At 44.8% G+C, this 27,718-nt stretch overlaps 2 protein-coding genes across 7 annotated transcripts; one reads left to right on the top strand and one right to left on the bottom strand.

Moving 5' to 3' along the window:
• Positions 1–179: 179 nt before the first annotated feature.
• LOC142031211 (alpha-aspartyl dipeptidase-like) lies at positions 180–11,525 on the bottom strand. 5 transcript variants are annotated; one of them, XM_075028286.1, is made up of 9 exons: positions 11,021–11,153; positions 10,845–10,933; positions 10,400–10,423; positions 9,533–9,607; positions 8,865–8,944; positions 7,283–7,456; positions 5,733–5,792; positions 4,220–4,303; positions 180–780 (listed from the first exon to the last, which is right to left on the bottom strand). In XM_075028286.1, the coding sequence occupies exons 1-9, from the start codon at positions 11,119–11,121 to the stop codon at positions 769–771; spliced, it is 699 nt and encodes a 232-aa protein (XP_074884387.1). In that variant the 5' UTR covers positions 11,122–11,153; the 3' UTR covers positions 180–768. The 5 variants fall into 5 exon arrangements, with proteins under 5 accessions (XP_074884387.1, XP_074884388.1, XP_074884385.1 ...); XM_075028287.1 differs by lacking the exons at positions 180–780; positions 11,021–11,153 and adding exons at positions 2,905–3,662; positions 11,276–11,525 and having other exon boundaries at positions 4,221–4,303; positions 10,845–10,929; XM_075028284.1 differs by lacking the exon at positions 180–780 and adding an exon at positions 2,905–3,662 and having other exon boundaries at positions 4,221–4,303.
• On the top strand, positions 11,153–27,718 carry CYP20A1 (cytochrome P450 family 20 subfamily A member 1). 2 transcript variants are annotated; one of them, XM_075028282.1, is made up of 14 exons: positions 11,209–11,318; positions 11,752–11,891; positions 12,004–12,053; positions 12,141–12,307; positions 17,987–18,132; positions 18,808–18,975; positions 19,678–19,756; positions 21,435–21,550; positions 21,968–22,022; positions 23,410–23,530; positions 24,405–24,516; positions 25,159–25,223; positions 27,106–27,195; positions 27,365–27,718. In XM_075028282.1, the coding sequence occupies exons 2-14, from the start codon at positions 11,859–11,861 to the stop codon at positions 27,513–27,515; spliced, it is 1,353 nt and encodes a 450-aa protein (XP_074884383.1). In that variant the 5' UTR covers positions 11,209–11,318; positions 11,752–11,858; the 3' UTR covers positions 27,516–27,718. The 2 variants fall into 2 exon arrangements, with proteins under 2 accessions (XP_074884382.1, XP_074884383.1); XM_075028281.1 differs by lacking the exon at positions 11,752–11,891 and having other exon boundaries at positions 11,153–11,318.

The following is a 27,718-nucleotide window of genomic DNA, read 5'->3' as shown; positions in this document are numbered from 1 at the left end:
TGAGATCAAGTAGTTAGCAGTATTGAGTAACTTCTCTGTAGCACAGTTTTGAACTTGCATACCAAAGGATATGATAGACTCCTTTATTTCAAGTAAAATGTTTGTTAAATTTCTCTTTATTAATTTACTTATAATTCTTGATAGTATTTTTAGTTGTCTTTTTATCTATAGTGAAGAATCTCATCTAGTCTGTGCAGTTTTTGTACTATATGAGCATTCAGAAAGTTAAATGTTTGCTATTCAAGTTAGCATCTGACTTATGCGAACCATTCTATATCAATATACTTGTTATCTAATACTCATTCATAGGATACCTAGAAACCATGTCTTCTGTCATCCATGTACCTTACCAACACCAGCACAAAAGATTAATCCCAATCTTAAACTAACTGCACTTCTCCTTATGGTTAATACACATTGTGGAAATTAGGCTTTAGGAAGCCTGTTTGACTTAAAAAGAAAAAAGAAAAAAACCCAACAGTAATGTCCACACACACACACACACACACACGTTACAATTGTTTTGCTCATCTGCAACACTGATATAAACAAGTTTTTTCCCTCCAGTATACCTTAGATGATGAATATTATCACAAAACAGGTTTATCAAAGTCTTTACAGGCTTTAAATAGTCTAGTCAATTGGCTGCTTTATAAGAATCCTCTTCAAAGTTGTATCTCTGTGTCCTTCAAATGAAGTGTGAAGAACTAAGTTTCTGCACTGTAGAAGTTCTGTATGGGGCCGGTAGCAGTCTTACATCAGTCTGCTTTAAGATAGTCCTGCAGGAATGATAAATTTATTTTTATTTCTAATGCACAATAATTAGGTAGGTCTTTTAACTCTTGCCTTAGTCAATGGAAGCCGTATACCTCACTTCCCTAGACCATGGCTCCCTCCTCCCTGTTTTCCTCTGCAAGTCTTTCCCAATCTTAATAAACAAAATCATTAGAAAATAAATGTACAGCAACCAAATGTTTCACAAAGCTTTTACCATGTATGTGTATTTAGTTGAAAATGTGTATCTATATACAGATCATGGTATGGTAGGGAGCTTTAGAGCTAGGGAGGGGAGTAGAGGAGCTGTCAGCCTCCTCCCACTCCTCCACTCACAGTCTGTAGACTCTTGCTCTGTATTGTCACTTGAAGGCACTCCTCTCTTCCACTGTTAAAGGCATCTTGCTGGCTAGATTAGATGCTGAGGCTAGGTGCTATGAATATTTTTTTTTCCTTTCAAAGAATTAAAAAACCAAAACCAAAAAAACCCCCCTACCCCAAACAAACAAAAAAACCCCAAACACACATAAATGCATATCCTGATGTGAACCTAAGGCCTGATGTAATAAATACTGTTAGATGAAAGCACTATATAGGGTTATATTTAATTGGGTGGAAATTCAAGCATGTGCTTCAGTGCTTTCTAGAATGGGCTTTTTATGCTTTTTGGTTTAAGAGCTATGTTGGTTTCAGCTGTAAACATGACACTCATTAGTAGTCTCCTTTTGGGGAGAGTAATAGTTTTTGTGCAGTCATGTGCATGTGTGTTCATTGTATACCAATGTTAGACTCAACTGAATTGTTTGGAAGATGTCCTTCCTTCCATCCCAAGGACCCAAATTTTCCTTATTAATACTAATTGCCCTTGTTAGTACATACTTTTAAAGGAGGCAAAGATTTTCTGAAAAGGTACTGCAGGTTGTTTTTTTTTTTAAAAAAAAAAAAAAAAGGTAAAATACTGTTGTCCCTTTCTTCACTATTATAGTTATCAGATGCCTGGATGCAGAAATGCCTCTGAGTGGCAGCATAGCATGCTCTGCACAGTTTGAGTCAAGTGCTATTCATCTTACTGCAGTCTTGAACACCCCATATGTGAGCAACTGCTTGTAGTGTTTAATCAAAGGTACCCTTTGTTCTGTTTCTGTTCACATTTTGCTGTGCATCTGTGGAAGAAAATGGGTTGTCTTTCTTTTAGTTACCATTTACCCAAACAGCCCAGATTAAATTGGTGTTTTACTTCTTTTCTTCAGGAGAGAGTTCCTCCAGTTGTGTGTTCTATTTTCAGCTACTGGACTTGGGAAATCTGGCAAGTGTTTCCAGAGCTTAGGTCTGTGATTATACTTGGCACAGGCACAATTTCATAACATGCTTTCTGTCCCAGAACCATGATTGTCAGTATAGATTATGGTTTAAAGCTGCTAAGGTGTTTTGAGATTGAAATATAAAACATCCAGCCATATATATATCATAGATTTAACTGAACTTAGAGGCTACTCGTTTATTTAGCTTCCTATGTAGTTAGTATTTTCCTCTCGAGGGAGCCATAGTTTTTTGCCTTGAAGTAACTTTTTAAAATAAACTTAGTCTTGCACCTGACAGTACTGCTTTAGTCATACATAGCTGTGAGCTGTTGCTTAAAGAAAGCCATGAGGAAAAAAAAAAATCAAGGAAAACTTGCAATACATGTTCTGATTCAACCCTTCACTATGCAGGAGCAGCTTAATATAAGATCAGAGAAATGCTGCTTTTAAGACTTACCTCCCTTTGGTCAGTGTTTTGATGGAAGCTGTGATGCTACTCAGTTTGCTTGATGCATTTTTACTGAAGCTAATGAGGGAGTGGTAACAAAGGCCTTACAGCAACAGTTAACCATATTTTCTGATAATTCTTACAGATTGTGCAATTATGTGATTACAAATGGATTTCTAAATGCCAAAAAATGCCTTTTCTTAAAAGAGTTAAATGTTAGGTCTAAGGAGTGTTGGAAATGCCTACTTTCAAAAATGAGCCTTCAGGCACTGTAATGAACTTGCTGTTAGTCTTCTGTGCAATATCTTCTTCCCTTCTGGGTGCTTTAAGAGTATACTGTATGTCTTATTTTGTTTTGATCAGTATGTTTTAAGAGTGTGTATATTGGCTAATGATGGATTTTTTTTCTGTACAGCATGGTAGAAGATGTTTTAAAATTTTGCACTTTTCTAGGATTTGCAAGTTTGTAACCTGACAATTTTTAACATGCACAGTTTTGTACATAATTAGCATTGTATAAATTTAACATGAGTCTGAAGCAAATAAAAGTAATTGAATGCATAAATTCTTACTTTATTAATAGCGCAAAAATGAAACTAATAGTGTGGAAGTACACTAAATTCTTTCATTTAGCAGGTGCAGCTAGGCAGCAGAAACAGCTGCCTCAGTGTCCTGTCTTAATTGTGTTAAAGTAACTTATTTTTGGTGGGGAAGGAATCAAAGTGGATACATGAATGTACAGACCTTTTCAGACTAAGAGTAGCTATGATTATTGCAATACTTGAGCAAAAATTGTCTTTTTGCTGGGAAGGAGAGATGTCTTTTTGCTGGGAAGGAGAGATGTCTTTTTGCTGGGAAGGAGAGATGTCTTTTTGCTGGGAAGGAGCGATGTCTGAGATGTGAATTAGGGTTGGGAAAAGAACCCACCAGTGCATGTTTATTTATAAAGCATAAGTTCTTCACACCCCCCCACAGCCTCCCCCCCCGGGACTAGAAGCATCTCTTTCCTTCCTCCTCATTGTCTTCTCATGTAGTGACTTTTGCTGCAGAATATGCAAGGCTACAGATTCTGGAGATTACTGTCAATCAGGAGGAAACTGAAATCTGTTCCAGGCTCATGTTCAGTTGGTTTCTTACCCCTATAAACAAGACAAACCATGCCGTGAGCTTTAACAGGACCTAGGACTACTGTGCTTCTGTCTGTTACTAGGGTTAGAACAAGGCATCCTTATTCATAACAAGCAGAGTTTTGACTCCCTTGCCTGCATCACAGGACATCTATATTAGATTTCTTAGTAAAGTTCATATGACTAAAGACATGAGTTCCCTTGTTCTAGGATTCAACACATTAGGGCCAAACTGGTATTCCCCTGGCCTTCAATAACAGGGCTGACTATTGGGGCTCTTTCTGTGAACAGTAACTATAGCCCGGAAACTTAAGCATCAATGGATGTAATACCACAGCACTTACTGGGTAAGCTAGACATCCTTTAGAGTGCTGTAATACTGCCTGCTCCTTTGGAGCATAAAGCAATACTCATGTTTTCCCCAAAGAGAAATAGAAGCAAGGGATTAAGTAACTTCGGACGTTGGGGGCCAGGTTGACACGTGCCAGGAGTCTAATAGAAGTCTCTCTCCCTTTCTGTCTGAATAATATCAATTAATATAAATAATATCAATTCAAATGAAGCATTTACCTCAAAAACAGACGTGCTCCTGTCACTCCTTGCAAGGTGGCTTTGTCTCCTTCCACTAGCAGCATCGCACCTTCCCGCAAGCCCTAATGTAGGTGGAAACATTTAATGTTATTTTCAAGCTATCTGAAAGGTTAGAATGCTTATCACAAGGAGGCCAGTCTTAGTGCAGCTCACCACGACTACAGACAATACTTTATTGCTCACCTATTTCTAACAAAGATGCCAAGACAAAATTAGGTGAGTTACCTTGTTTTAGAAGCTGGTTTTCTTGTTTATTTTATTTTTCAGTTTTAAAGGAGAAACCATTAAGGAGAAAAGGAAAGTGGTTTTTCCCCACTTAATTCTGCTACCACCATTCTTCAATCCAGTTTGGGCCAAGTAACAGCCAGCTGGGTTTGTTAGAGCACAAACTTTATACTCCAAGCTCAAGCACAGGGACAGGAAATCCAGAGGTCCCACTTCCCCAGAGACACATACTGTAATTATGAACATACTACTGAATGAGCAAATTCAGAAACATAGAGATTAAAACAACATGTGAAGTTAAGAATATCTGCAAAAAGTTTAAGGGGAGATATCTTACCATCTGCATGCACACCACCCCCAACATATAACATATGACTGGTGGCCAGTGACTGGAAAGATCAGAGCTGCCTAAAATACAGTGTTTGGCAACAGGACTCCAAGCATCTAATAGGCAGAATGCATTTCATTTGTTCTAATCCATTTTCTGCAAGTGAGCAAAATCCAAGTTTGAAGCCCTTAGAAAGAATATAACTAGCCTTACATGCCACTGTTCTGTACTGCTTGTCAGGCAGGGTGTTGAGGTTTAAGCCCAGCCAGCAACTAGGCACCACCCAGCCACTTGCTCACTCCTTCTTCTACCCCAGTGGGGATGAGGAGGAGGATCGGAAAAAAAGTAAAACTCGTGGGTTGAGATAAGAACAGTTTAATAACTAAAGTAAAATAAAATGTAATACTACTAATAATAATAAAATAAAAGAAAAATAATTGCAATGAAAAGGAATATAATATAATAAAATAACATTTTTAAAAAACCAAGAAAAGACAAGTGATGCACAATGCAGTTGCCCGCCACCTGCTGACCAATGCCTGAGCAGTGATCCACCCCTCCCAGCCAACTCCCACAGTTTATATACTGAGCATGATATTCTATGGTATGGAATATCCCTGTGGCTAGTTTGGGTCAGCTGTCCTAGCTATGGTCCCTCCCAGCTTCTTGTACGCCTGCTTGCTGGCAGAACATGGGGAACTGAAAAATCCTTAACTTAGGATAAGCGCTACTTAGCAACAACTAAACCATCAGTGTGTTATCAACCTTATTCTCACACTAAATCCAAAACACAGCGTACCAGCTAGTAAGAAGAAAATTAATTCTATGCCAGCTGAAACCAGGACACAGGGGAATGCACACTGAAAGCTAGCAAGAATGCATTTAAAATGTTTACCATGCTACAGCCATGAGCTTCCTGACTGGGAACTACTACTCACCAGAACTGGAGGCGTGTTTGGTTCTTCATGATATTGGCGAATTCTTTCCTCTCTTGTCTCCTGCAATGATAAGTGTAGATTTAGCTGCCCAGGCAGTAAGAGAGGACTTGGAGCTATCCATGTAGCATTACACTGAGCTATTTTGTAACATTAAACAAAGCAGGCACTTTCCTTCAAGCAGAATGGAGTGGCAGTTGACTTTAACAGACACATATTTTACCCTTCATCACTAGCAGCAATTGCTGCAGGTTGATAAAACAGAACTCACACAATCCCAACCCTGAAAAGCCTTAAAACTTACTTCCACTCAATTCATCTAGGTCGTGGGGTTTTTTTGTTTGTATGTTTGTTTTTTAAGGATATCTCTATGTGCTCACCCTCAGAACAAGAGCACTGAGGAAGGTGGTGGAAGCAAATGCCTGAGATGCCGCCTTCATGAAAGAGGGTAGTGAACTATGGATTTCCGCTGATTAAATATCTGCTTGTTTGTCCTAAAGTAGGTATTACACTGAAGAATTTCCTTCTGTGAACAGCTCTGCAATGTTTCCTGAGGGTTTGCTGCTGAACTGAGCAACAGTAATTAAAGAAATCAAACCAGAAGGATTTGTTGGTAAGGAAACACAGGAATACAGCAGGGACTTGGTACAGCACAGAGCTTCCAGCTTCCTTTCAGAGAAATAGCAAAAGTTACTTATAGGGAAGACTGCTTGATTCTCTAGTGACAAGCTGATTAAATTAGTACCTACAACTTAATCTAAATTCTAGAAGCACACACTGATCCTCCATCTCTTCATTGTCCCCTAATTCTTAATATTTCCTCTAACCATGAAGAAATTTTCATTACAAGGAAGAAAGTATTTGGGCTGTTAAAAAGATGCACCACAGAGACTGTTCCCTGAGGAACTGGCTCCCAACAGGCTATTCAAGAATCAGCTCCTCCATGCAGTGGAGTTGTCAGTCTTTGTGCCCGATAGTTAAAAGTGTTTTTCTTTCAGCTATACCAGGACATGTGCTTGCTCAGTATTGGACATTACAGGGTGTGCTCTCTGCAAGGACACGAGTGCCTAGGTATTTTCTTACATAAGATTGCATACAATCCCAAGATCTCCCTCTTCTGATGGTTCCTTCAGACCTTTAGATATTTAAGCCTCTTAATGTATGTTTAAGTTAGGTCTTCTCAAGCAGCAGGCAAGATAGACTATGGCAGGACTTTCCAGAAACACAGCACTTGCATCTTAACATTTCAAGTTTATCTTCACGCCCCACCCTCAATTCCATGCCAGGTATGAAGCAACAGTATTTCAGACATTGCAAAGCTTCTGTTTGTGAGAAACACTTCATTCCACCTCAGTAATACTGTTGCCAACTCCTCTTCCCACTCAAAGAAAAGCTTTAGGAGGGAGTAAAATGTTACTGCTTCACTGGCATTTCCAATTGCTCTAGAGAGCAGCTGTTAGACATTTTATAGCTTTGTAAGGCCTCACAAATGCACGCTATCGTTACACCTCCACACCCCAATTACTGTGTTAGCTCTGACATGCTTTACTTACACCCATGTGAGTGCTTTTAACATCTGGGTCCAAGTAGTGGGGGTTAATATTAAAAGGAACTAAACCTAGGGCCTGCAGGGAAGGTGGATAAACAATTGGCATGTCATTGGTAGTATTGATGCTGACGGTAGCAACATTAGTTCCTGCGCTGGACCCCATGTAAGGAATCCCATCCTGAAAGACAAAAGCAATGATTAGTATACAGTATCACAACTAGGAACTGCATTTTATAGCATCTTCTATCAATCTCAGAGACTGCAGTCAGATTAGACTTTGTTCTTCTAATTCATCTCACTGCTAACTTTACAGGTGAAAAGCAGAACAAGAATTCAGGTTTTGAGGTAGCCAGTAGTTTGTGTATGTCATAGTTGTCAGAGAACGAGCTGTTGAATGTCCTGTACTCACAACTCTGCAACCCCATCACAAGAGAGAACTTACAAGGTTGTCAGTGCATATATTGGACTTTGCTATTAAGAGAGGAGAGACTTGCCTACATTGCAATTACAGGAAATATCTGAACTAGCTTTTAACTAGCTTCTGAAGAGAGTAGACCATCTGAAGCTGAGTACAATGGTGCCACAGCATCAGCTTACCAGTACCGTGACCAGCCAGTTTAGCACTAGTTTAGGTATTACTACTATGTACATAGGACTATGTACTATGCTGTAGATAGAAGGATTCCACACAAACATGCAAGTATATGGATAATGCTGAACAATTTGTAAAAATAAGCTATCTTGGGAGAACTGGTGCTAATATAACCAAATAGTTATCTAGACTTCACTGGGACTCAAACATTTTCTGGCTTTTCTGCCCACAACAGGCACTGAATTTCTGTATATTAAGACAGCCTAGCTAACCTTTCTTCTTGGCAGCTGACCTTTTCAAACATACTGTGCTTGCATAAATCTCCTTGAAGTCATCTGCAGTTCCACATTGCTAGGGGAACACCTTGCTTCTGTTCTCCTCCATAGATGGCCTATCTTTGCTGTGCCTTATGAAATTCGCCAGCCAGAATAGGGCTGGCTGACCAGAAGGGCTCAATGGCACCCAAACCTCTTAATTCCAGGTCAAGGAGGTACCCAAGGTAATTACACCATTTTCAATGTCAACAAGACATTGTCTAAAAGGCATGTATGGATCCAGTTCTGTTGTTGGTTTATTAGCGGACAACCTGCAACTTGAACACATCTATGTCTATTAACAAGATACAGAGTGGACATCGCAAGCTGAAAAACAGCATTTCTGGACATATATTAAGTCTTGCACTGCTCTTCATTGGTATTTTAAGTTCAGGGGCTTACTTCTAAGGTACTATGCAGCACTGTACATCCCAAGGTCTTGCAGTCCCACATATGGGACGCTGTCCTAGAATGACAGATTGCTGACCTTGGTCTTTTCAGGCTTCAATGGCTAATGACAGCCTTATTTGGCCACAGATTTCAGTTCAAGTTGCATGAGATGGCTCAATATTTGAATTATATCAGAAACAAAGATGTAGAATCAACTTGGATTTGTCTAAACAAAAGCTTATGCGTGAGATCCTGCTATTCAGACTTGGCCCGAGTCACGTAGTTTATACCTCAAGAACTCTTTTCCTGATCTCCTGTATCAGACTGTTGTCATAGAGAGCTTTCAGGAGACGGAATGTGTTCCCACCTCCTGTAGAAAGAGAGTCCAGCTTATTTAACGTGCTTTCACCACCAGTTTTAATTGAAGCCTTTACAGACTTGGCAGGCTCAATGATTTCTGTGCTCTACTCAGGGTAGTATCCTGCTTTGAGCAGCAGTAAAACCAGAAGCTTCAGAAGAATGGTCATCTGGCCAGGCCACAGGCTCATCCCCCAAGTCCTTGTAACACTGACGCTGGCTGTTTGACAGCAGATGCTGTTCTAATACCCAGCAGCATGGTATTAGGACTATGCTCAATTTGAGCACAGTAGCCCTGAATCTTCTTAGACTTGATGAAGTGATGATACAGCTGTGATGATCATGTTTTTAACACTGAAGTACTGTTCAAATGAATAATTTGAAACTTATTGGAGACAAAGTTCCATTAATAAATCTCTCCTACTTCCCTCCCCACCAGAAAATTTAGGGTCTTACTGTTCCAAATTAAAGTACTGGTTTCTGTAGTTTCTAATAATTGCTAGGCCCAACTTTTTCATTGTTCTCTACAGTGCCAGCTCTGAGCAGGACTAATCCAGTGCCCTATATAAACCCTCATCAGGAAGCAAGAAGTAAAACTTACCAATAAATATTGCTTCAGATTTCCTTACAGCTTCCACTGGATCACAAGATTCATGAATGCTGTCCAGCCCATAACCTTAAATGAAAAAGTATTTACCTTTGCCACTTCAGTTTGGAGGAAGAATGTGGTATGTTCCATCACCCCCTGCCCTCCCCCCCCCCTCCCCCCCCCGAGACAAATGTTTCACCAGACAACCAGGGAAACTTCAGAGAACTCTACAACACAAAACAGAGTATGTGTCCTAGTTAGTGCAGGGCTTCTGCATCCAGCTGTACCAAAGCAAACGTTTGCTTTATGGATATACGTGCTCAGTGTCTAAGAGCAGAGCATTTCACTCAGCAGGTGCAGGCTGAGGCACAAAGTCCTGCTGAGCATTACCGGCTAACTGGAAAATAAGAGATGGGAAAAAGCTGTCAGTCTTCAGCTTGGCTGAGTCTGAACAGGATGTGCCATTATCGGGCTAGCATTGCTAGCACAAATATCGGATCCGAGGGGGTTTTTTTGGGTAATGGTTAAAATGTCTGGCTTTGACAGATTTGCCTTGCTGGGGTTCACTGAGTACAGGAAGTGCGACAGCCAGAAGAACATGGACATTTGATATCAGCGGTCCTTCTGCAACACAAGGAGCAAAGTGTGCTGCCCAGGGAAGTAAGTACTGATTATTACTACAGTAACAGGTCCAAAGTTATCCTGAACAGTAATAGATGTTAGGCGGAGGTGTTGCTGTAGGCTGCTCTGGGAAGATCTTTGCTCCAAGTAAAGCTCAGTTGCTGTTCATCATGGAAATATCTGGCTGAAGTGCATTATAGTAACGGTCTTCACTTAACACCAGTAGTTGCACGGCTCGGGCAGAGGTTTAAGACGTACGGGAAGAAACGTTCCCCTGCGTGACTAAGGAGAATAAAAAGATGCCCCTTAGTATTCAGGAACAAAAACTTCCTCCCTGAAGCGGTTAGAAGCGTCGCGACAAGATTTCTCCTGGAGGCCTCTAAAGCATCTACCTCAGGTAGAAGCTGGCGAACAGCCGCCTGCTGCTCTCACTGCCGTCGCCGGCCGCAGCTCAACGGCGCGCGGCAGGGCCAGGCAAGCCCCTCTCCGCCGCTCCCGGGCGCTCCCCCCGCTCGCCCCCGGGCAAGCAGACCGTTGCAGAGTTGCTCGCCGCCTCGCGCCCCCTCAGAGCCGCGGTTTGCCAGCGCCGGCCCGGGCGCCGCCCGGCGAGGCCGGCCCCTGCGGCACGGCCGCCCCACGGCAACGGCGACGCTTCCGCAGCCGCCGCCCGGGGCGCTCGGCGCCCGGGGCGGGCCGGCCTTACCCAAGCTCTCAAACTTCTCCCTCGCGGTGCGGGCGTAGGCGTCTCGGTCGTGCAGGGCGTAGGGAACGAAGAGCACCCGCTTCACCTTCCTGGGAGAAGAGAGGGGAGAGAGCGCTTAGAGCCGCGGGGGCGGCCCGGGGCCGGGCGGGCTCCCGCAGCCCCTGCGCAGCGCTTACTCCCCGAGGAAGCTCTTGATGTGCTGCTGGCAGTGGCCCAGGTACCCCCCTCCGTGCAGGGTGGAGTTGGAGACCAGCAGCAGGCGCCGCGGCCCCCCCATGCCGTGCCCGCGGGCGCTGCGCGCAGCCCGGCCCGCCCTGGCCCGGCCCGCCCCTTCCTGCCCCGCCGGGGGGCCGCGGGGTGGGGCCCAGCCGCCGCCGCCGCTCCCGCCGCCCCGGCCCGGCCATGCTGGACTTCGCCATCTTTGCCGTCACTTTCCTGCTCATCCTGGTGGGAGCCGTGCTCTACCTCTACCCGGTAATGCTGCCGGCGGCGGGGAGAGCGGTCCGGCCCGGCCCGGCCCCCGGTGGCGGGCGCTCAGGGAGCGAGCGGCTGCGGAGCCGAGCCGCCACCGCGCCCCGGCCCGCCCCGGCCCCTTCCCGCGTCCCCTGGGCTTGGGCGGGGGTTCGGGCCCGCCCCGGCGGCCTCCCACGCCGGTGCCCCGGGGCCCGGGTCCTGCCGGCGACGTGGCTGACGCCTGCGGGAGCGCTTGTCGCAGGGTGTCCCCGTCCGCCCGTCCCTGCCGAGCCAGCGGGGCAGCCCTGCCCGCACGCTTCGGCACGCCTCGTGTTCGACGTGCTCCGGTGAATCCCTCTTAGAAAGGCTTTATCCGCTCACCTTGCGGATCCCCAGGGCAAGATCTGGGTGCGAGATCTGCGTTGCCAACCTGACCCTTTAAATCTTTACGCAGGGATCTTTCATCTAACCAGATGAATAATCCACGTTTCGCCAGTGGGACCAGGCACACGCTTAACAGTTGATCAGCTTCATAAGCCTTAGCAGGTTTGAGGCCTGAAGATGTGGCTTATCCAGCTTTTTTTTTTAATGGTTGTAAGTAGTGCAGCAGCGCTGATGTCGAAAATCTAGCTCTCCTGCTTGAAAACTGTGGGGCTTGTATAACATCTTAAGTTCAAGGAGGTTGATGCATTTTCTTTTACTCTAGGCATCTAGGCAAGCATCAGGTATCCCTGGGCTGGCTCCAACTGATGAAAAGTAAGTGGTTTCCATCTCCACATCGATCAAGTTCAGCATTGGTGGAGGATGCTGTTCATGACCAGATATCCTCTTTGTGTTCCTCAGGGATGGCAACTTGCCAGATATAATTTCCAGCAGCAGTTTGCATGAGTTCCTGGTGAACCTTCATGAGAAATATGGCCCACTGGTCTCTTTCTGGTTTGGAACGCGTCTTGTTGTCAGCCTCGGCTCCATTGATCTCCTGAAACAACATATTAACCCCAACCGGTTGCGTAAGTGTTCTTTGCTTTGTCCAAGTCCATTTGTTCCTTCTGGCCTTGCTGGGCATCCTATGTCAAAGGAAGCTGGAGTTTCATTCTAAGTAGAAGGAAAATGAGACTTAGTTTGCAGCTGACATGGTGGTTCAGGTATGTCTTTGGTCCTGCTTATTGGACTTGAGTATCAGTGACCAAGACTTGCTGCTGCCCAGTGGCCATCTAGAAATTGGTGTGCTTGTCTTTTACCATCTTCCGACAGGCAAATGTTTATGGAAAGTGTCATGCTCATTAGTCACTTGAAACAGCAAGGTGAAGATCCTGTAGCCACTTGGCACACATCTTAAAAGCAGCTTGAAATATGACTTAAGAGGGGGAACTTTGCTAAATTAAGTTGGAAAACAGCTGTGCTAGTTTGTCGTAGCTCCCTTATGTGGTTCAGTGTGGAGGTTTTTATATTATTTGAAGAAGTTCTTTAACTTTCGTTTTTCTTTGGTGTGTAGAATTTTGTGCTGAAAACCTTTAATGATCTTCCAGTCTTGGAAGCGGTCAGTGGTGCTGGTAGCTGAATTGACCGTCTTAGTCCTTGGAGGGTATTTATTTTATGCTGCAAGCCTCTTACGTGGGTGTTTTCCTTCCCAAGGTGATCACAGACAATAAGTTAACTCAGTTGGTGTTTGGGTTGAACCTCTAGTTTTTCCAGTTTTCATCTTATAAGGTTGAATGAGGTGCTGGTTGCACACCTCTGACCTGATCCTGTAGGCTGTCTGTAGGCACAGGCAGATATCTCAGCATCACTTTATGCTGGGGTCGTGATGGGTAAGCTTCTTGTACAGTTTCATGACAGGCTCAAAAAAAATGCTGACAATCTGTGGAAGGAGTGGGAGTTAACAAAGATCAGCAAGACACAGTGGATAGCAATGACACTCCAGAAGGTGGAAACCCACCCTGAAAGATCTGAATGTGCTCAAGTGTGTTTGGGGAAAATTGAGCAGGCAGGCAGTTTCTCAAAACTCAGAGAAGTGGTGACAGGCCCCTGAGCAGGCAAGTTCTCAGAAACGTACTGAATTTGGGAGTACCCAAATACTGAAGAAAAACAAATACAGTGCCTCCACTTAAATGTAGGAAATGAAGTGACCCAGGCAGCTACAGACTAGTCTGGCGTCCTGCTATGCCAAGGGCTAAACATATTTTTTTAAGGATGAGGATAAATAGGAAATGCATGTCATACTTCTTTGATAATTGGACTTCTGGATAAGGAAAGTGATAGGACTGTGTTTCTGTCAGGGTTTCGGTTCAGAATTTCCTTGGACACTGCTTGGGTCATCACTGAGACTGGAGGTAATGGGATATGAGAAGTGAAAGAGAGAGCAAGGCTGGATTGTGTTGGGAAAGTGAAATGCTGGCTTGGGGAGGTGAAATACTCCCACTAATGTTAGCAGCCTGCCCTGATGGCATCATGCTGGGACCCCTTGTCAACACAGGGAAGCAGACGGAGATGGGTACCCCTGAGGGCTGGGGCAGCAGAAGCAGGAAGGGGAGAAGCAAGAGCAGGCTGCATTAATTGCCTGCAGGATCGCAGGGCTATGGAAAAAAAGAAAAGGGTACAGTGAGTCATGTCTTTTCTCTAGAGAGAGGAAAGCATCTAGACTATTTCACCAGATGAACATGAGCCAGACCTGGAATCCTGTGTATGGCTCTGACCTCTGTACTCAGGCATGGTTTTGAATAAAGCAAGCACAAAGAAAGGCTGCCAGTGCTCTCAGAGGAGTGGGGAGCCTGTTGTGCAGGAGGAGCCAGGGAAAGTGTGTTCGGCCCAGCAGAAGGAAGAGCTTATATCCTCAAAAAGGTAGCAGCAGCAGGCCTAAGAAGGAGGGTTCTCGTGATCTGTACTGAACTCAGACCTGAAAAAGCAGCGATGTTAGTTGTATCAGTGCTTTCCTTTTAGCACAGATGCTTGTCAGAAGTGCTCAAACTCTATTAGAGGTGAGGAATCTTACTGATTCTTTTTCCTGGAGCTTTGAGGTATAAACAACATGTAGTAGCTGAGTGGCTGTAGCAAAGCAGTTCCTGGACCATTTCCTGGTGAGTGAGAATAGATGTTGTGGTAGCTCTCAGCCATGAACTGGCTCTGGGCAGCTTGCAGTTTTGTTGGAGACCTGGTCTTGCCTGTATCTCTTATGTGCACACAGCGCTGTGGGGCAGAAAACAGCCCACTGTGGACTGGGTTATATCTAGCTGCTGACTCTCCAGCCCCACCTGAAAACCCTTGCCATGTGACTTCTCCTCAGTCTGCTGGGGTACCTGAGGCCAGAGCTGCTCTTCTTAGATGCATGCTTGTTGGTTTCCAAGTTTGAGGTGTAGGGTTTGGCTCCAAGTAGCATAGAAAGGTTCCTTTCGTCTCGTGTGTGTCACAGGTATGGCCAAACTTCTTGGAGAGAAAAAGAGAGGGAGGTGCTGATAGTGCATCTCTCATGAGAGCCTTGAAGTTGGACTAATTGCATTTGTAGCTATTAACAGGTTCCCAATACCAGGAGACTGTTTTTCCTCATGCTTAAAGCAATGTTTGAAGTTGGTACATTTTCATGGCCTCTTACAGCTTGGTTAAGATTAATTTGCAAGGAGAATTCAAAGGAAATCAAACTTTGCTGCTGATACTGGTGATTCCCATGAGAGGCTCTGGGGAAGCAGTCCAGGCCCAGTGCGAAGGGTGTGGATGTGAAGAGGGTGGACTAGTTCAGGACTGCCAGGAGCAGTGGGTTCAGAGACCCACTTGGAAAACTCCCATGAGTCAATGTTGCCTTTTGGGTTGGGACAATGAACGTGAAGCATGCTGAATGCTGGAGATGGAGTTATGGGTCCTGGCCTGTTTGAGCAGGGCAGCTTCATTGCTGTTCTGTGTGCATTTGTACTGTGCAGCTTCAGAGGTCCTTTCCATCTCTGATGTTCAGTTCTGCTAGGCATCTGTCTTGGCTCTTCAGAGTTAGATCTTTTCTCCATATTTACTTACAGTGGTGTCCAGGACAGCACTGAGGTTCTTGGGATAGGGGAGAAGATTTCCTTGTAAGTGGAAGGAACAGTTGAAATTTTTATATGCTTCACTAAGAGGACTGAAAGTGTAACAACCCTAGAGATGTTTTCAAGACAAGGACAAAGGAAGAAGTCCATGGAAGTGCTGGCAGGACAGAGCTCTGTCTCCAAGACACAGTTTGTGCCTTGTGGAGTCACTAGCCTTCCGTAGCTGTGGAGAAACAGTCGTTTCCCAAATACTGTGAGGCAGTGCCAGCCCTCAGGAAAGGGCAGCCTGGGCTCTGCAGTCCTCAGTTCGCAACAGTGAGTGTATCAGTCACATGGGACTGCCAGTTTGCACTGGGGACAGAGGAGAAAAAAAATGGAGCCTGCGGCTGATCCAGCAGTTTTCTTTCATGTGCACCAAGAGAACTTTGCAGTTTCTGCAGGTGATGTTGCTAAGCATCCTCTGGCCTCTCCAAATGCCTCTGCTTGCCAGATTTGCTTTGTGAGCTTTACCACCAGCCATGTGTCTTTCTGGCTGCCCCAGTACTGTGCCTAGCTCTGCCAGGGCCAGTCAGCAGGGAATCATGGCATGAATAGCAGCAGCCACTCCATGGCAAAGTACCTTGGAGGAGGAATTGTCAGCAGCAGCTAGAGTCACGTAACAGCCTGCTCCATGTGGAGAGCTGCAGGTACCATCTGCTGTGCCAAAAGACACATGCACGTACTCCTTGTCTTTCAAAGTGGGAAAGAGGATGAGATGCAGAGCTTAAAAACATTGGAAGGGAAATGATGTGAGAGAAAAGCATTTAGGAAAGTTTACCATATTCATGCCTCTGGCCTCATTAGCTGCTTTTGTGTCATTAGGTAGTAAGTCCTCTGCAGGTGGGAATTGTCTCTTATATGTTTGTCCAGTAGCATAATGAGGCCCTGATCTCTGCTGGGAATGCTAGATACATCCACAGTTGGTAGAGTCACATGTGTCTAACCCAGCCTTGATGTTTTCTGATGCCTCAGAGGTTTCACTCTCCATCTGGGAGAAATAACAGACTGTGATAAACAGTGAAAATATGCCTCTTGAAAAACCCCTGATTGCTGCTTCCAAATAGTTCCTTAAAGATTCTGCCAGTTCTGCAAGATCCACAGAAAAGTTTACAGAGAGGAAAAAGCATATGCCATACTTTATTGCACAGTTTTGCAGTGACACCTAGTATACTTCAGGAAATTTATTAAGCAGAGGCCCCTGGTGGTGAAATTCAGAGTTAAAAATCTAACTGAAGTGAGCCATGGATGTGGAAGATGGAGGATATGTGGTTTTGTCTAGTTTGTACACTCTCGCAAGTGTCTGTGGAAGGAAGATGGAAAGTAAGACGATTAAGAGTAGAAAGAATTCTGTAGCTTAGTGAGGTACTGTTTTCTGTAAGAGCTTCTCTGCTGGAGGCAGCCCTGACTGAGAGAGGTAGGTGTTAATTTGGGAAGAGCTCATCAGCAGGGAACTCAGTGCATGCAAGAGAAATCATGCAGGAGCAGTAGGGTGTCAAATGAGGTTTGCTGGGGCTGTGAAGCAAGATAAGGAGTGCAGGGAGCAACCTCTGGCCAAGTCTCTCATGTGAGCTGGTATGTCTTGAGTCTATAGCTATGGTCAGGGCAGGAGGGCACACCAAACGTCAAGGAGGAATGTGCTAGAGGGGCTGCAGATGGGGCTGGAGGAGAAGGGGAAGGAGCATGCCACACTCACTGTTGTCACCAAGTCAATGGCACAACCAGCTGGGGACTGGCAAGCTGCAAACAAGCTTCCAAGGCATTATTACTAAAGAGTTACTTGGTAGAGCCAGCTGGCAACCTCTGCAGGGAGAACTGATCACAGGATGGTATCCTGCCACAGAGAAGAGACCTTATGAGGTCCCAGCCCATACTGAGCAAGAGAAGCTTGAGACCCTGCCATGGTTTAACCCCAGTCAGCAACTAAACACCACACAGCCACTTGCCCGTTCCCACCCCGGTGGGATGGGGGAGAGAATCAGAAAAGTAGAAGTGAGAAAACTCGTGTGTTCAGATAAAGACAGTTTAATAGGTAAAGCAAAAGCTGCACACACAAGCAAAGCAAAGCCAGGAATTCATTTGCTACTTCCCATCGGCAGGCAGGTGTTCAGCCATCTCCAGGAAAGCAGGGCTCCGTCATGCATAACAGTTACTTGGGAAGACAAATGCCATAACTCCGAACGTCCCCCCCTTCCTTCTTCTTCCCCCAGCTTTATTTACTGAGCATGATGTCATATGGTCTGGAATATCCCTTTGGTCAGTTGGGGTCAGCTGTCCCAGCTGGCTCCCCTCCCAGTTTCTTGTGCACCCCCAGCCTCCTCGCTGGTGGGGTGGGGTGAGGAGCAGAAAAGGCCTTGGCGCTGTGTAAGCACTGCTCAGCAGCAACGAAAACATCTCAGCATTATCAGTGCTGTTTCCAGCACAAATCCAAAGCTATCCCCATACTAGCTACTGTGAAGAAAACTAACTCTATCCCAGCCAAACCCAGCACATGCCCCAAAGATACTGTTCCTGGGGGAAGGAGCCATGCCTTGCTTGCTGCCCAGAAGTAGCAGTGCTGGATGAAAGAGGTTGCTGTTTTCATCGTCCCTGTGTGGTGTGACTGCCTGACTTTCGAACAGTGGTTCCTTTATTTGCTTTCAGTGGATCCCTTTGAGACAATGCTGAAGTCTCTCTTGAGGTACCAGTCCAGCCTGAATGGGGATACAGGAGAGAGCCACATGAGGAGAAAGCTGTATGAAAATGGTGTGACCAAGTCCTTGCAAAGTAACTTTGCTCTCATCCAGAAGGTGCGTAACTGCCTTTGTTACTGCAGAGATGCCCTGCGTGGCTCACTGGGGAAAGTTTAGTGAGTATGATCACTAGGATAAAGGAGCTGCATTCAAATTAGTGCTGGAACTATAAGCATGTGAGACAGCAAACAGCCTCTGCCCATTCAAGCACAGTGTGAATATTTGGTTTCTCTTAGCTCCAGTGGTTTAGAGGGAGGGGCTGAGCTTGGGCACTTTTTATGCCAAGATACCAGATGCAGTTAAAGATACTGGAGCATCTGGATTCTAGATTTATTTCCCAGAACAGAAGGGAGGAGCAAGGAACCAGCTATTGGGACCGCAAACAGGTGAAGAACTGTTCTGTTGACTCAGTCCAGTAGCCAGAATAGATCTGTTTTCCTAGTCTGGAGCTACTAGTATTAAAGGTTTTAAGGTTTCTTTTGTGACAGAGGGAACAAGAGAGGAGGACAGGGCTGCCTTGTTGGGGGAAAACCTTGGGAAGAGGCAGAAGATTGGAGGCTAAAATGTTACTGTTTAAGTTAACAATGGAAGGAAACCCTGGAAAGAGTGTAGCTTCATGCCATAGCCATGAAAGTGTGGTCTGCCTTAGGAACTGGGTGGGAATGTCTCAGGGTGTGTTTGGTAAATAGGCTGCTGATATTACTGCCAACTAATGGTTCCTTCCCTCTCAAGCTGTCAGAAGAGTTGCTAGCCAAATGGCTCTCCCTCCCTGAGGCACAACACGTGCCACTCTGCCAGCACATGCTGGGCTTTGCCATGAAGTCTGTCACACAGACAGCTATGGGCAGCAGCTTTGAAGATGACCGGGAAGTCATCCGATTCCGCAGGCACCATGATGCAGTAAGTGTTATGAAGAGCCAGAAGATCTCCTATTATATTTTTCCACACCAACAGCGAACAGCTTGTGCCTGTGTACAGTTTAGTACAGGCTACTGCTGAGACTTTAACATTAAGCTAACAAGCTTAAGAGCTTGAGGGCTCTGCCTCAGTTGTCCCAGGCTGAAATTATCAGAAAGATGCTACTGCTGATCCTGCTGTCATTAGTCTAAGGTGTTTCTAAAGGATCTGTGGGGATCGGGAACCTTGATCCAATGACACTTGAGAGGTGTTTGGTACCTAAGTCAGTTAAACTCTACCGGGAATGCCAGTGGAACTTCTCCTTTTCAAAGATCTTCTGAAGGCTCTGTGATATTGTGGAGAAAGGAAAATCTGAGGAGGTCCCAAGCTGTGTCCACATCTGGGGATGTTAAATCTGTTGGTGGTAGGGTGGGAAAGAAACAGTTCCATCTCCCATTCAAGATTCCCATGCCTTTTCCCCTACAGTTGTAATTACAGTTGTTTCATTTCAACTCAATTTCAGCTGTTATAGACGTAATATCTGGAATGGGGCATGGTGTCCTAAAGAGGAGACCAGTTCCGTATTCACAGCAAGTCTTCATTTTATTTGGTGTTTTCCTTTTCCTGAATAGGGAAGAATAGAATAATCACAGCAGTCTCAGCCTGTGGTGAGTGATGGTGCTCTTCTCTCTGTCCTTCTTTCAGATCTGGTCGGAGATTGGGAAAGGTTTTTTGGATGGGTCCCTTGACAAAAACATGACTAGGAAGAAGCTCTATGAAGATGGTAGGTTCCTCCCAAAATCACAGTCTTCCTCCCACTCTGATTAATACTTAAGTTAGCTAGCGTGTGGAAGCACTTAATGTGCCCAGCTGTCTTGACTTTTCTGCAGAGTTGGTCATCGTGCCATAAGCTACCAGATGTGTCCTTCTTATTCTTGCATAAGATCATTGTTTTGGAGTTGAGTGACAAGCCTGACATTGCACAAGAAGTTTGTAGGGCTAGAACTCTAGTTCCAGGTCTAGTTCTAGGGTCTGTCCAGTCTGGAAACTGATAGAGGATCTTGGGAAGTATCAGGGTATGCTTGCTCCCTTCCTGTTCTGTTCCCTAGCGTCCGCTTTTGACCTCTCTTGGAGGCAGGCAACTGTGCTAGGTGGAGACAGATGAAGCCACTTGATTTGGCCTGTATGGTCATTCTTATGATGCACCATTTGGTGAATGTGCTGCCAGACAGTCACTCACAGGCTAGAAGACACAAGTAGAGAAGTGCTGCTTTGATGGATACCTTCCATGCGATAGTCTCTGATGTGCTATTACAAGGTAACATGATTTTCATGTGTTATGGCAGTGCTTTTATTTCTCATATGTTTCATAGTAAGTTATTTTATTTTTCGGTTGTCCTGTCTTTTTTTGTTGTTAATAGTTAAACCCTTTCAGTATTGATTGCTAAGATGTTAAACAAAGGTAGCTTGTATCTAGAACTAAGGATTTGCTTGTAAATCCTCCAAACCCAGTGTTTCCTTCTTTTATGTTGCAGGTTCTGTGAGTTTCAGAACCTGATGACAACTACTGCCCTGTTAAATGGGCTTCTCCCATGGGCACTTGTTCAGGACTGTTCCTGAGTTGTAGTAGGATGATGCATTACAATTTCACAAACTCCAGACAGTGAGGCTTGGTGTTTTAAGTGTTGCTGCCCTTCCTATGTGGAGAGGAGGGAGGAAGGGTAGTTCTAAGATGAAGGGGCTGAATTGGGCCTTGGTAAATTGAGTTTCAGATCCAACTTCTTCTCCATGTTTCCTGGATAGTCTTGAGTAGGTCATTTAAATCAGACAGCCAATGGCATCTAGGTCCCTAACACGCCCCCCCCCCCAGGTTCCCACAACAGCCACCAGGAGTTATGCACCCAAATATCTTCAGGTGTGTGGACTCTGTGCCAAAACCCTCCCACGTTTTCCCCACCTTCCTCTCTCTCTCTGTGCAGACTCTTTAGCACAGAGCCATCCTCTTGCACCGTGCTTGTAGAACCCCTAGCAAAAGGGACACCATCAGTGGCTGGAGGTGTGCTAATGCTTCAGTCAGTAGTTATAACTCTACAGGCTATGCAATTACTGTTATCTGGCTTAAACATTTTTTATGGGGGCTGGTTAAACACGTTCTCTGATGGTTCAACACTAACTGTTACTTGACTTCCCCTTATGTGATTTCAGCTCATAGAGTACAGGTCTCAGTCATACCTGTAAGGGTGGCTTTTTATAGGCAACCTGTCTTATTTGGTTCCTACATTTTCAACTAAATTGGAGATACCACCTTCCAAATTGACAGTAACATGTAACAGAGGCTGCTTCTGTAAGTGAGCCCAGCAGGGACAGCTGGTCTGAAAATCTGCTTGGGGAGATGGATTTGCTTCTCTGCAGCACTCAGGATGACCAGGTTTTAAAATAAACATTTCTTTTTGCTTCCAAAGCTCTGATGGAGATGGAATCTACCTTAAGGAAAGTTACAAAGGAGCGTCGAGGCAGATCATTCAACAGGCACATCTTTATAGACACCTTGCTGCAGGGGAGCCTGAGTGACCAGCAGGTCTGTGCAGCTGTTGTGTCATTACACAGTCATGGAGTTTTGCTAGATGGGCAGCTCATTACATTGTAGCCTTTGATTAATTTGAGTTTTTGCATCTTAGGTCAGATTCCTTACTAAAGCAGCATTTCTCATTCTTTTTTCCACTCCTACAATGTTTAATTGCATTAGACGTTGGTAGCTTTCCTTGCCACTGCTTCATTGCTATTTTTATAAACCAGAAGTATGTTAATATTAAGCATGTCTCATGTGCCATTCCAGTGGAAGTTCTATAGAGAGTTCAGTCTGTGTCTTCTAGATGTATTTCCTGCTCTCTGCACTAAAGGGATTTCATGTGCTTGAGTGGAGAATGTGCCACTTCTTTTTTTTATCTCTTCAGTCTTATGAACTTCATTCTCTGAAGTAGATTTTATTTCCTAGATTCTGGAAGATACAATGATTTTCTCCTTGGCAGGATGCATAATCACTGCTAACTGTAAGTACAGATTGTAGGTAACTTTTCATCCTTACACTCAGCTGTCTAAAACTGTGTGTGATGACATAAGACTTATTCTAGGCTAATAAAAAAATATATTCAGTCATTCTGAGCTGCAGATATATAGAAGAAGCTAATTTTTATATCAGACTCTCAACACAGCCTCATAGCTAGTGAGTTGAAACTAAGCTGTGTTTGACAACCTTCCCCAGTCTTTTAGTGAACCTTAGAATTTCTTCCCATTGCTTTTTGCTTGCACTCTGACCCCAGCCAACTGATGCAAAATTTGATGAAAAAGCACCAAAAGATGAAAGCCACAAAGATCATGTTGTAAAATAGGTTCTGGCACATGGGAAGGAAATTAAAGCAGAGTGCTAGAATCTGACTGGCTGCTTTGAATTTCTGGAGGATAGGTGTGTTCCATGTACGGAAGGAAGCTCCTTTCAAAGGAGCTACTTTGGGATTTGTGCAAAGATTATGGAAAAAAAAACCCAAATAAAAATACAGACTGGAGCTGTGTAAAATCTCTTATGATAGGGGGATGATTATCAAGCCCTGTATCTCAGCCAGTGGGGCTGGGACTCCAAAGAAAACCTCTTAGGTGCAGCTGGCTGTTAAAGAATGTGGAAAGTTAATCTGGCAACTATGATAATACTCTCCCCAGAGAATACCCTCTCCAAGTACTCCAGGAAGACTGTCATTTTGAGGGGCTTGACTCCTCAGGGATTCTGGATAGTTCTCATGAATAGGCAGTTTGGAGTGGTAGAAGCATTTCCTTGTAGCTTTAGGGAAACTGCATCTTACACACTTATGTCTTATGCAAGGTTTCTTTTCCACTCTGCTGTTGAAGATATCTCTTGACTGCCTCACAAAATAGATGTAGGGGAGACAAGTGCTGGCCAACCTGCTGCAGAGAGCTGTACTGTTCTTGTTGCTCCCTGTCAGGGGCCCCAGATGTTGGCTGTCTGGAGCACACACCTGACATGTGCTGGGGAAGCCACCTAAATAAGGGAATTTAAAGGCTGCTTTGGACAAACCAGGCTTTCATTTGCATGGTTGGTCTAATAACCCTGCTTTCCCAGGGTCTGCTGGGCTGTGTGGTCCCTTCCCCAAAGCTGTGAGGCTGAATGGCTCAGTCCCCTGAACAGCTCCCTGAGCTCCTCATAGCATTGGAAAGAGAATTTTAGCTTGCAAGGTCTCTTGTTGCACAGGAGTTCAGCCACTGCTCCTGCCACTGAATACAGAACCAGTACAGCCTGCTGTGAACAGAGGTCACCCTTTTCTGGGTCAAAAAGTAATGTTGCAAATATAGGAAGTAAGAAAACTGATTACAATTTGTAAAGGATTGGATTTTCTGGGTCCAGTCTTGTCTTGATTTCTTCCCCAGTGTGCACCTGGGCAGTCTATTTCCTGACAACCTCAGAAGATGTTCAGCAGAATCTCTACAAGGAGATGGACCGTGTTCTGGGGAAGGGACCAATTACACATGAGAAAATCGAGCAGCTCAGGTGGGTCCCATGGAAGGAACTGCAGAGGAAGGTTATCTCACGTAGTGGGGACATCTCATGTGCTTGAGCCTGATGTCCAGCCTACACTGGGCCAGAAGAAGACATCCAAAAGCTACTCCCTTCTTTTTTCTGGAAGTGATCAAACCACAGGATGACTTGCAGCACAGAGAGAATCTGCTGTAGGGCTCCAGACATGGGGACCAAGCTGCTCCTTTCAGGGTGTCTATGGGAAACCCTTTAGGTTCATTGTCAGAGGAGAGCACAGAATCAGTGCCCTGCCTGCCAGGCCAAAGTTTGTTTGGTTTCTGTCTTAGTTTTCCAGAAGTAGAGGCAAACAGTCATTTTAATGGTTGGATTCATGTTAGGCATATTTAGAGAGAAAGCATGGAATAATCTTTTCAAAGAGGCACAGAACTAGGATGATGACTGGTCAACAGTGTGCCTTTATTTTTCGTGCATCTGTTGGTGCCACTGGGTGCATTTTGTGTTTGGACTAGTGTTAAGAGTTTCAGTAAGGAAGTATTGAGTATGTGCGTTTCTTGCTGCTTCTTGTATGAGTGAGAAGCCCCGGAAAAGGGCTGGTGTGTTTATGCTTTTTAGCAGAGTTAGTTTGGTTTAAAATCTGAAAAAAATGTCGTGAAGAGGGACTTTGATAACCTTCCCTAAAAGCTGATAATGAGATCTAATGCTTCTTGCAAAGATGCTGGGACTCCTTGCCAGAAAAAAATGAAGCGCCTCAGTGTGGCTTCAGACAGCTTCAGGAGCAGACTGCAACCCTAAATGCAGCAGGTGACTCAGCTCTCCTTGCTGCCACAAGGATGTGGACAAGCTTCTCTCTGGGAGGGTTAAACTAATCAAGTCTTACTGGCTGCAGATACTGTCGGCAAGTCCTGTGTGAGACCGTGCGAACAGCAAAGCTTACTCCCATTGCTGCACAGCTGCAGGAGCTGGAGGGCAGAGTCGACCAACATACTATCCCCAAAGAGGTAGGGCAGTACTGGGAGCACTGGGCTACTCTCCTTTCCTAGAGGGGATTTTGCTGTTTCCTCTTCTTCCCACAGAGGGGTGAGGCAGGAAGGCCAATTCTTCTGACACTGTTGAACCTGAGCAGCTGCTCTGTCATCTGAAAGTACAATTTAGCTCAAAGTTTGCCCTGCAGTTCCTCTGTGGGAGAAGCTCTGGGAATTCATGTTCGCTTGCTGAGCAGATGTGCTTCTGGTTCTGGGTCCACCAGGGATGAATCATCTTTTGAAGGGGCTTATGGGCTCAGTTGTGCATAAAAGAGCATGATTTCAGGCCTGATCATATCACCCATGTTTCCCACACAGAGTGGTACCTTCCATTGTGGAGAATAAAGTAGTCCATACATACATGCCAGCAAGAGTAGAGGAATGGGATCAGACCCTCTCTAACCACCAACAGTTGCAGCATGGGCCTTAGAAGTTAAAATCCTAACATCTGGGCATGGATTATGGAAATCTGTAGATGAATATAGCGTATTATCTTTTTAAACCACCTAATAAATGAGTAGTCTACAGAATAATCATCATCCAGCAGGGCTGCCCAGAGGTGTCTTTAATTGTGCATTTCTTTCTGCTCTGACATACATGTCCTAATTTTCTTTGCAGACACTTGTGCTTTATGCTCTTGGTGTGATGCTGCAGGATAGTTCATCTTGGCCATCACCATACAAGTATGTAGAATCAAGATTTTTATTGCAACTAATTCCTTTCCTCTTTTTAATTAATATTCTTTGGATCTTACAGCACAGCCCATTTGGCTACAGGGCCTGCCTTAAGCAGAGTTTGGAGATGAAAGGGAGTCTGTAAGAAAATCAGTTTATGAAGGTCTTTATTTGTCTCCATGGGCAGGATTTTGGGGCAATTCAAGTCGTGATCCTCCCATGCTCCTGTCTGCATGTGCATGTGTGTATGTGTTAGAGTTTAATAAAAACTTTTTTTGTGCACACACACACATCTTCCCTGGCAAATGCTGGTGAATTCTTTTTAAGGTTTTCTGTAAGAGAGAAACAGTGATTTGAGTGGCTTTGGAATCACTGCTTGTCATCATGAAACAACGATGCAAGGGAGGAAACATGAGTCTGAGGTTTTGGTTTTTCAGGGGGAATGGAAATGCTACCTCATTACTTCTATCTGTGAAAACAAAACTGGATCCAGGCCAGTATTTCAGAGGTTAAAGAAAAAAATTGCTGTAGCTTCCTGGGGCCTCCATGTGGCAAATATTAACGTGTAACTGACTTAGTTCACTTGGGCTGGGAAAAAAATGTGGGTCAGTTACTCTAGACAGAGAGAACAGACAGCTGAGATTTAGGAGAAAGAATCGAGCCTTTAGACTTGTCCTCTCCTGCAAGTGTAGCTCCTACAAAAGGGTCAGGCATTGATGCACTGATCTACGAGCATCTTGGCAGGGATTGCCCACTAGGCTAGGACACGCACTGTGTTTAAGGAAGGGTTTGTTGAGGCCTCATGGGAGGGACAGTGAGGACTGCTATGAACACAGTGTGTTTATTCCAAGGAGAAGGAGGTTGAGGTTTAGCCTGAGGTAGATGTGTATTTCTGTGACAGAGATAGATCAGCTCTTTGTGATGCTTTCACCTACCTACTGTACAAAACCACTGTGCATGGCTGTTTCCCCTCCCTATTTTTTTGCTAGGCAGCTGCATTTTCTTTCCTATTACAACATCTGTAACATGACACTTCAGTTCAGGGGGAATATAAATTTGATGCTGCTTTTACTGAGGGTCAGCACCCACATGCTCTTTCACCTTGGTAGAAGCAGAGCTTGGATGGTTAGGCAGGGAGCCCAAAGGCTTGAAGTATAAGCAGAAGGGTTTAGCAGAAAGTGAGAGAACTGCCTTCCACCCATCAAATTTCCTGTTTGTTTTTTCTTTTTGTTTTTGTTTTTTTTTTTTCTATTTAAATTGGATGATATTTTATTAGTCTCCCTGTGGTTAGCTGATTATGGGAATCTTGTTTTAACTCATGCCAGCCCTGGATAATAGTTTTCTCACAGCCTCCACCATCCTAATGCTGGAAACCACTTTTCTCACTTGAATGAGTCACCAGCTTCCCTCCCCCAGCACATACACACACACACACCAGCTGCTTGAAGAGAAGGGCAAGGAGAAAAGGGAAATATATTTGGAGGTGAGAGAGGAAGGGACACGGGGAGAGAGAGAGGGAGGCAAATCAGATTGTGTGTGCCCTGGACGGGAATAGAGGGCACGTAGCAGCATCAGGTCAGCTGTGTACTCAAGCTAAATACCCACTACTGAGAGGTAATGCATATTAGTTCCAGCCCTGTGTCACACTAGCTCAGTTTATCAGCATTTTGACCAAGCTGGAACACAGCTGACCAGCTGGGAACATAGATGGAGTGGATGCACAGTTGCCTTCATGTATCTGTGTGGAATTACCCAGTGTGATTTAGAGAGAGCAAATTAGTGAGATTCTGTATTGCGTTGCCAGTTTCTTACTCATGTGTTTGTGCACGTGTGTCTGGGGAAAGGATCCTGTGCCCGTACAGAAAGCCTCAGTGTATTTTGTCTTTCATAGGTTTGACCCAGAGAGATTCAGTGAGGAATTGGCCATGAAAAACCTCTCCTTGTTGGGTTTTTCAGGAAGCCAGGAGTGCCCGGAGCTGAGGTGAGCCCAGGGAGGGAGGTCTTTGTGTGTCTCTCTGGCAGACAGGAGAGGAGGTGCTTTCAGCCTCTTCCTGTTACTGCTGAGACAATCTGTCCAAGCTGGCAGTTGTCCTTTGGCAGATTTAGATCATAGCAAGGTTTTTATTCTTTTGTCCTGCCTCTTCCCTCAGGTTTGCCTATATGGTGGCTACAGTTCTGCTGAGTGTCCTGGTAAGGAAACTGTATCTCCACCCGGTGAAAGGACAAGTCATGGAGACCAAATATGAGCTGGTAACCTCACCAAAGGAGGAAGCCTGGATAACAGTGTCTAAGAGAAGCTAAGAGAAAGCAAAACAAGGGGCTAAAAGGACCAGCAGTGAAGTTCTGAGTAAGGGTCTTAGGGGGAATCATGCTGGCACCACACTGACTCAGCCAAGGAATTTTACATCCAGATTTTGTTACCTTCCATGTTCTTAACCACATACCTCTCTTGGATACTTTTTCAAACTGAACCAGTAGTCATATTAAAGTAGATTTAATCTGTA

The sequence above is a fragment of the Buteo buteo genome, chromosome 5 (assembly GCF_964188355.1).
Source record: "Buteo buteo chromosome 5, bButBut1.hap1.1, whole genome shotgun sequence".
NCBI classification, from domain to species: Eukaryota; Metazoa; Chordata; class Aves; order Accipitriformes; family Accipitridae; genus Buteo; species Buteo buteo.
This window is presented reverse-complemented; position numbering and strand designations above follow the sequence as displayed.

Coding starts and splice junctions, on each gene's coding strand:
- LOC142031211 (XM_075028284.1), bottom strand. CDS start 11,121: ATGGGGGGGCCGCGGCGCCTGCTGCTGGTCTCCAACTCCACCCTGCAC. Junction 9,608..10,399: donor GCAGGGGAACGTTTCTTCCC/GTACGTCTTAAA, acceptor TTTTCATTTAAG/GTTATGGGCTGGACAGCATT. Junction 8,945..9,532: donor ATCTGAAGCAATATTTATTG/GTAAGTTTTACT, acceptor CTCTTTCTACAG/GAGGTGGGAACACATTCCGT.
- CYP20A1 (XM_075028281.1), top strand. CDS start 11,247: ATGCTGGACTTCGCCATCTTTGCCGTCACTTTCCTGCTCATCCTGGTG. Junction 12,308..17,986: donor TATTAACCCCAACCGGTTGC/GTAAGTGTTCTT, acceptor ATTTGCTTTCAG/TGGATCCCTTTGAGACAATG. Junction 18,133..18,807: donor ACTTTGCTCTCATCCAGAAG/GTGCGTAACTGC, acceptor TTCCCTCTCAAG/CTGTCAGAAGAGTTGCTAGC.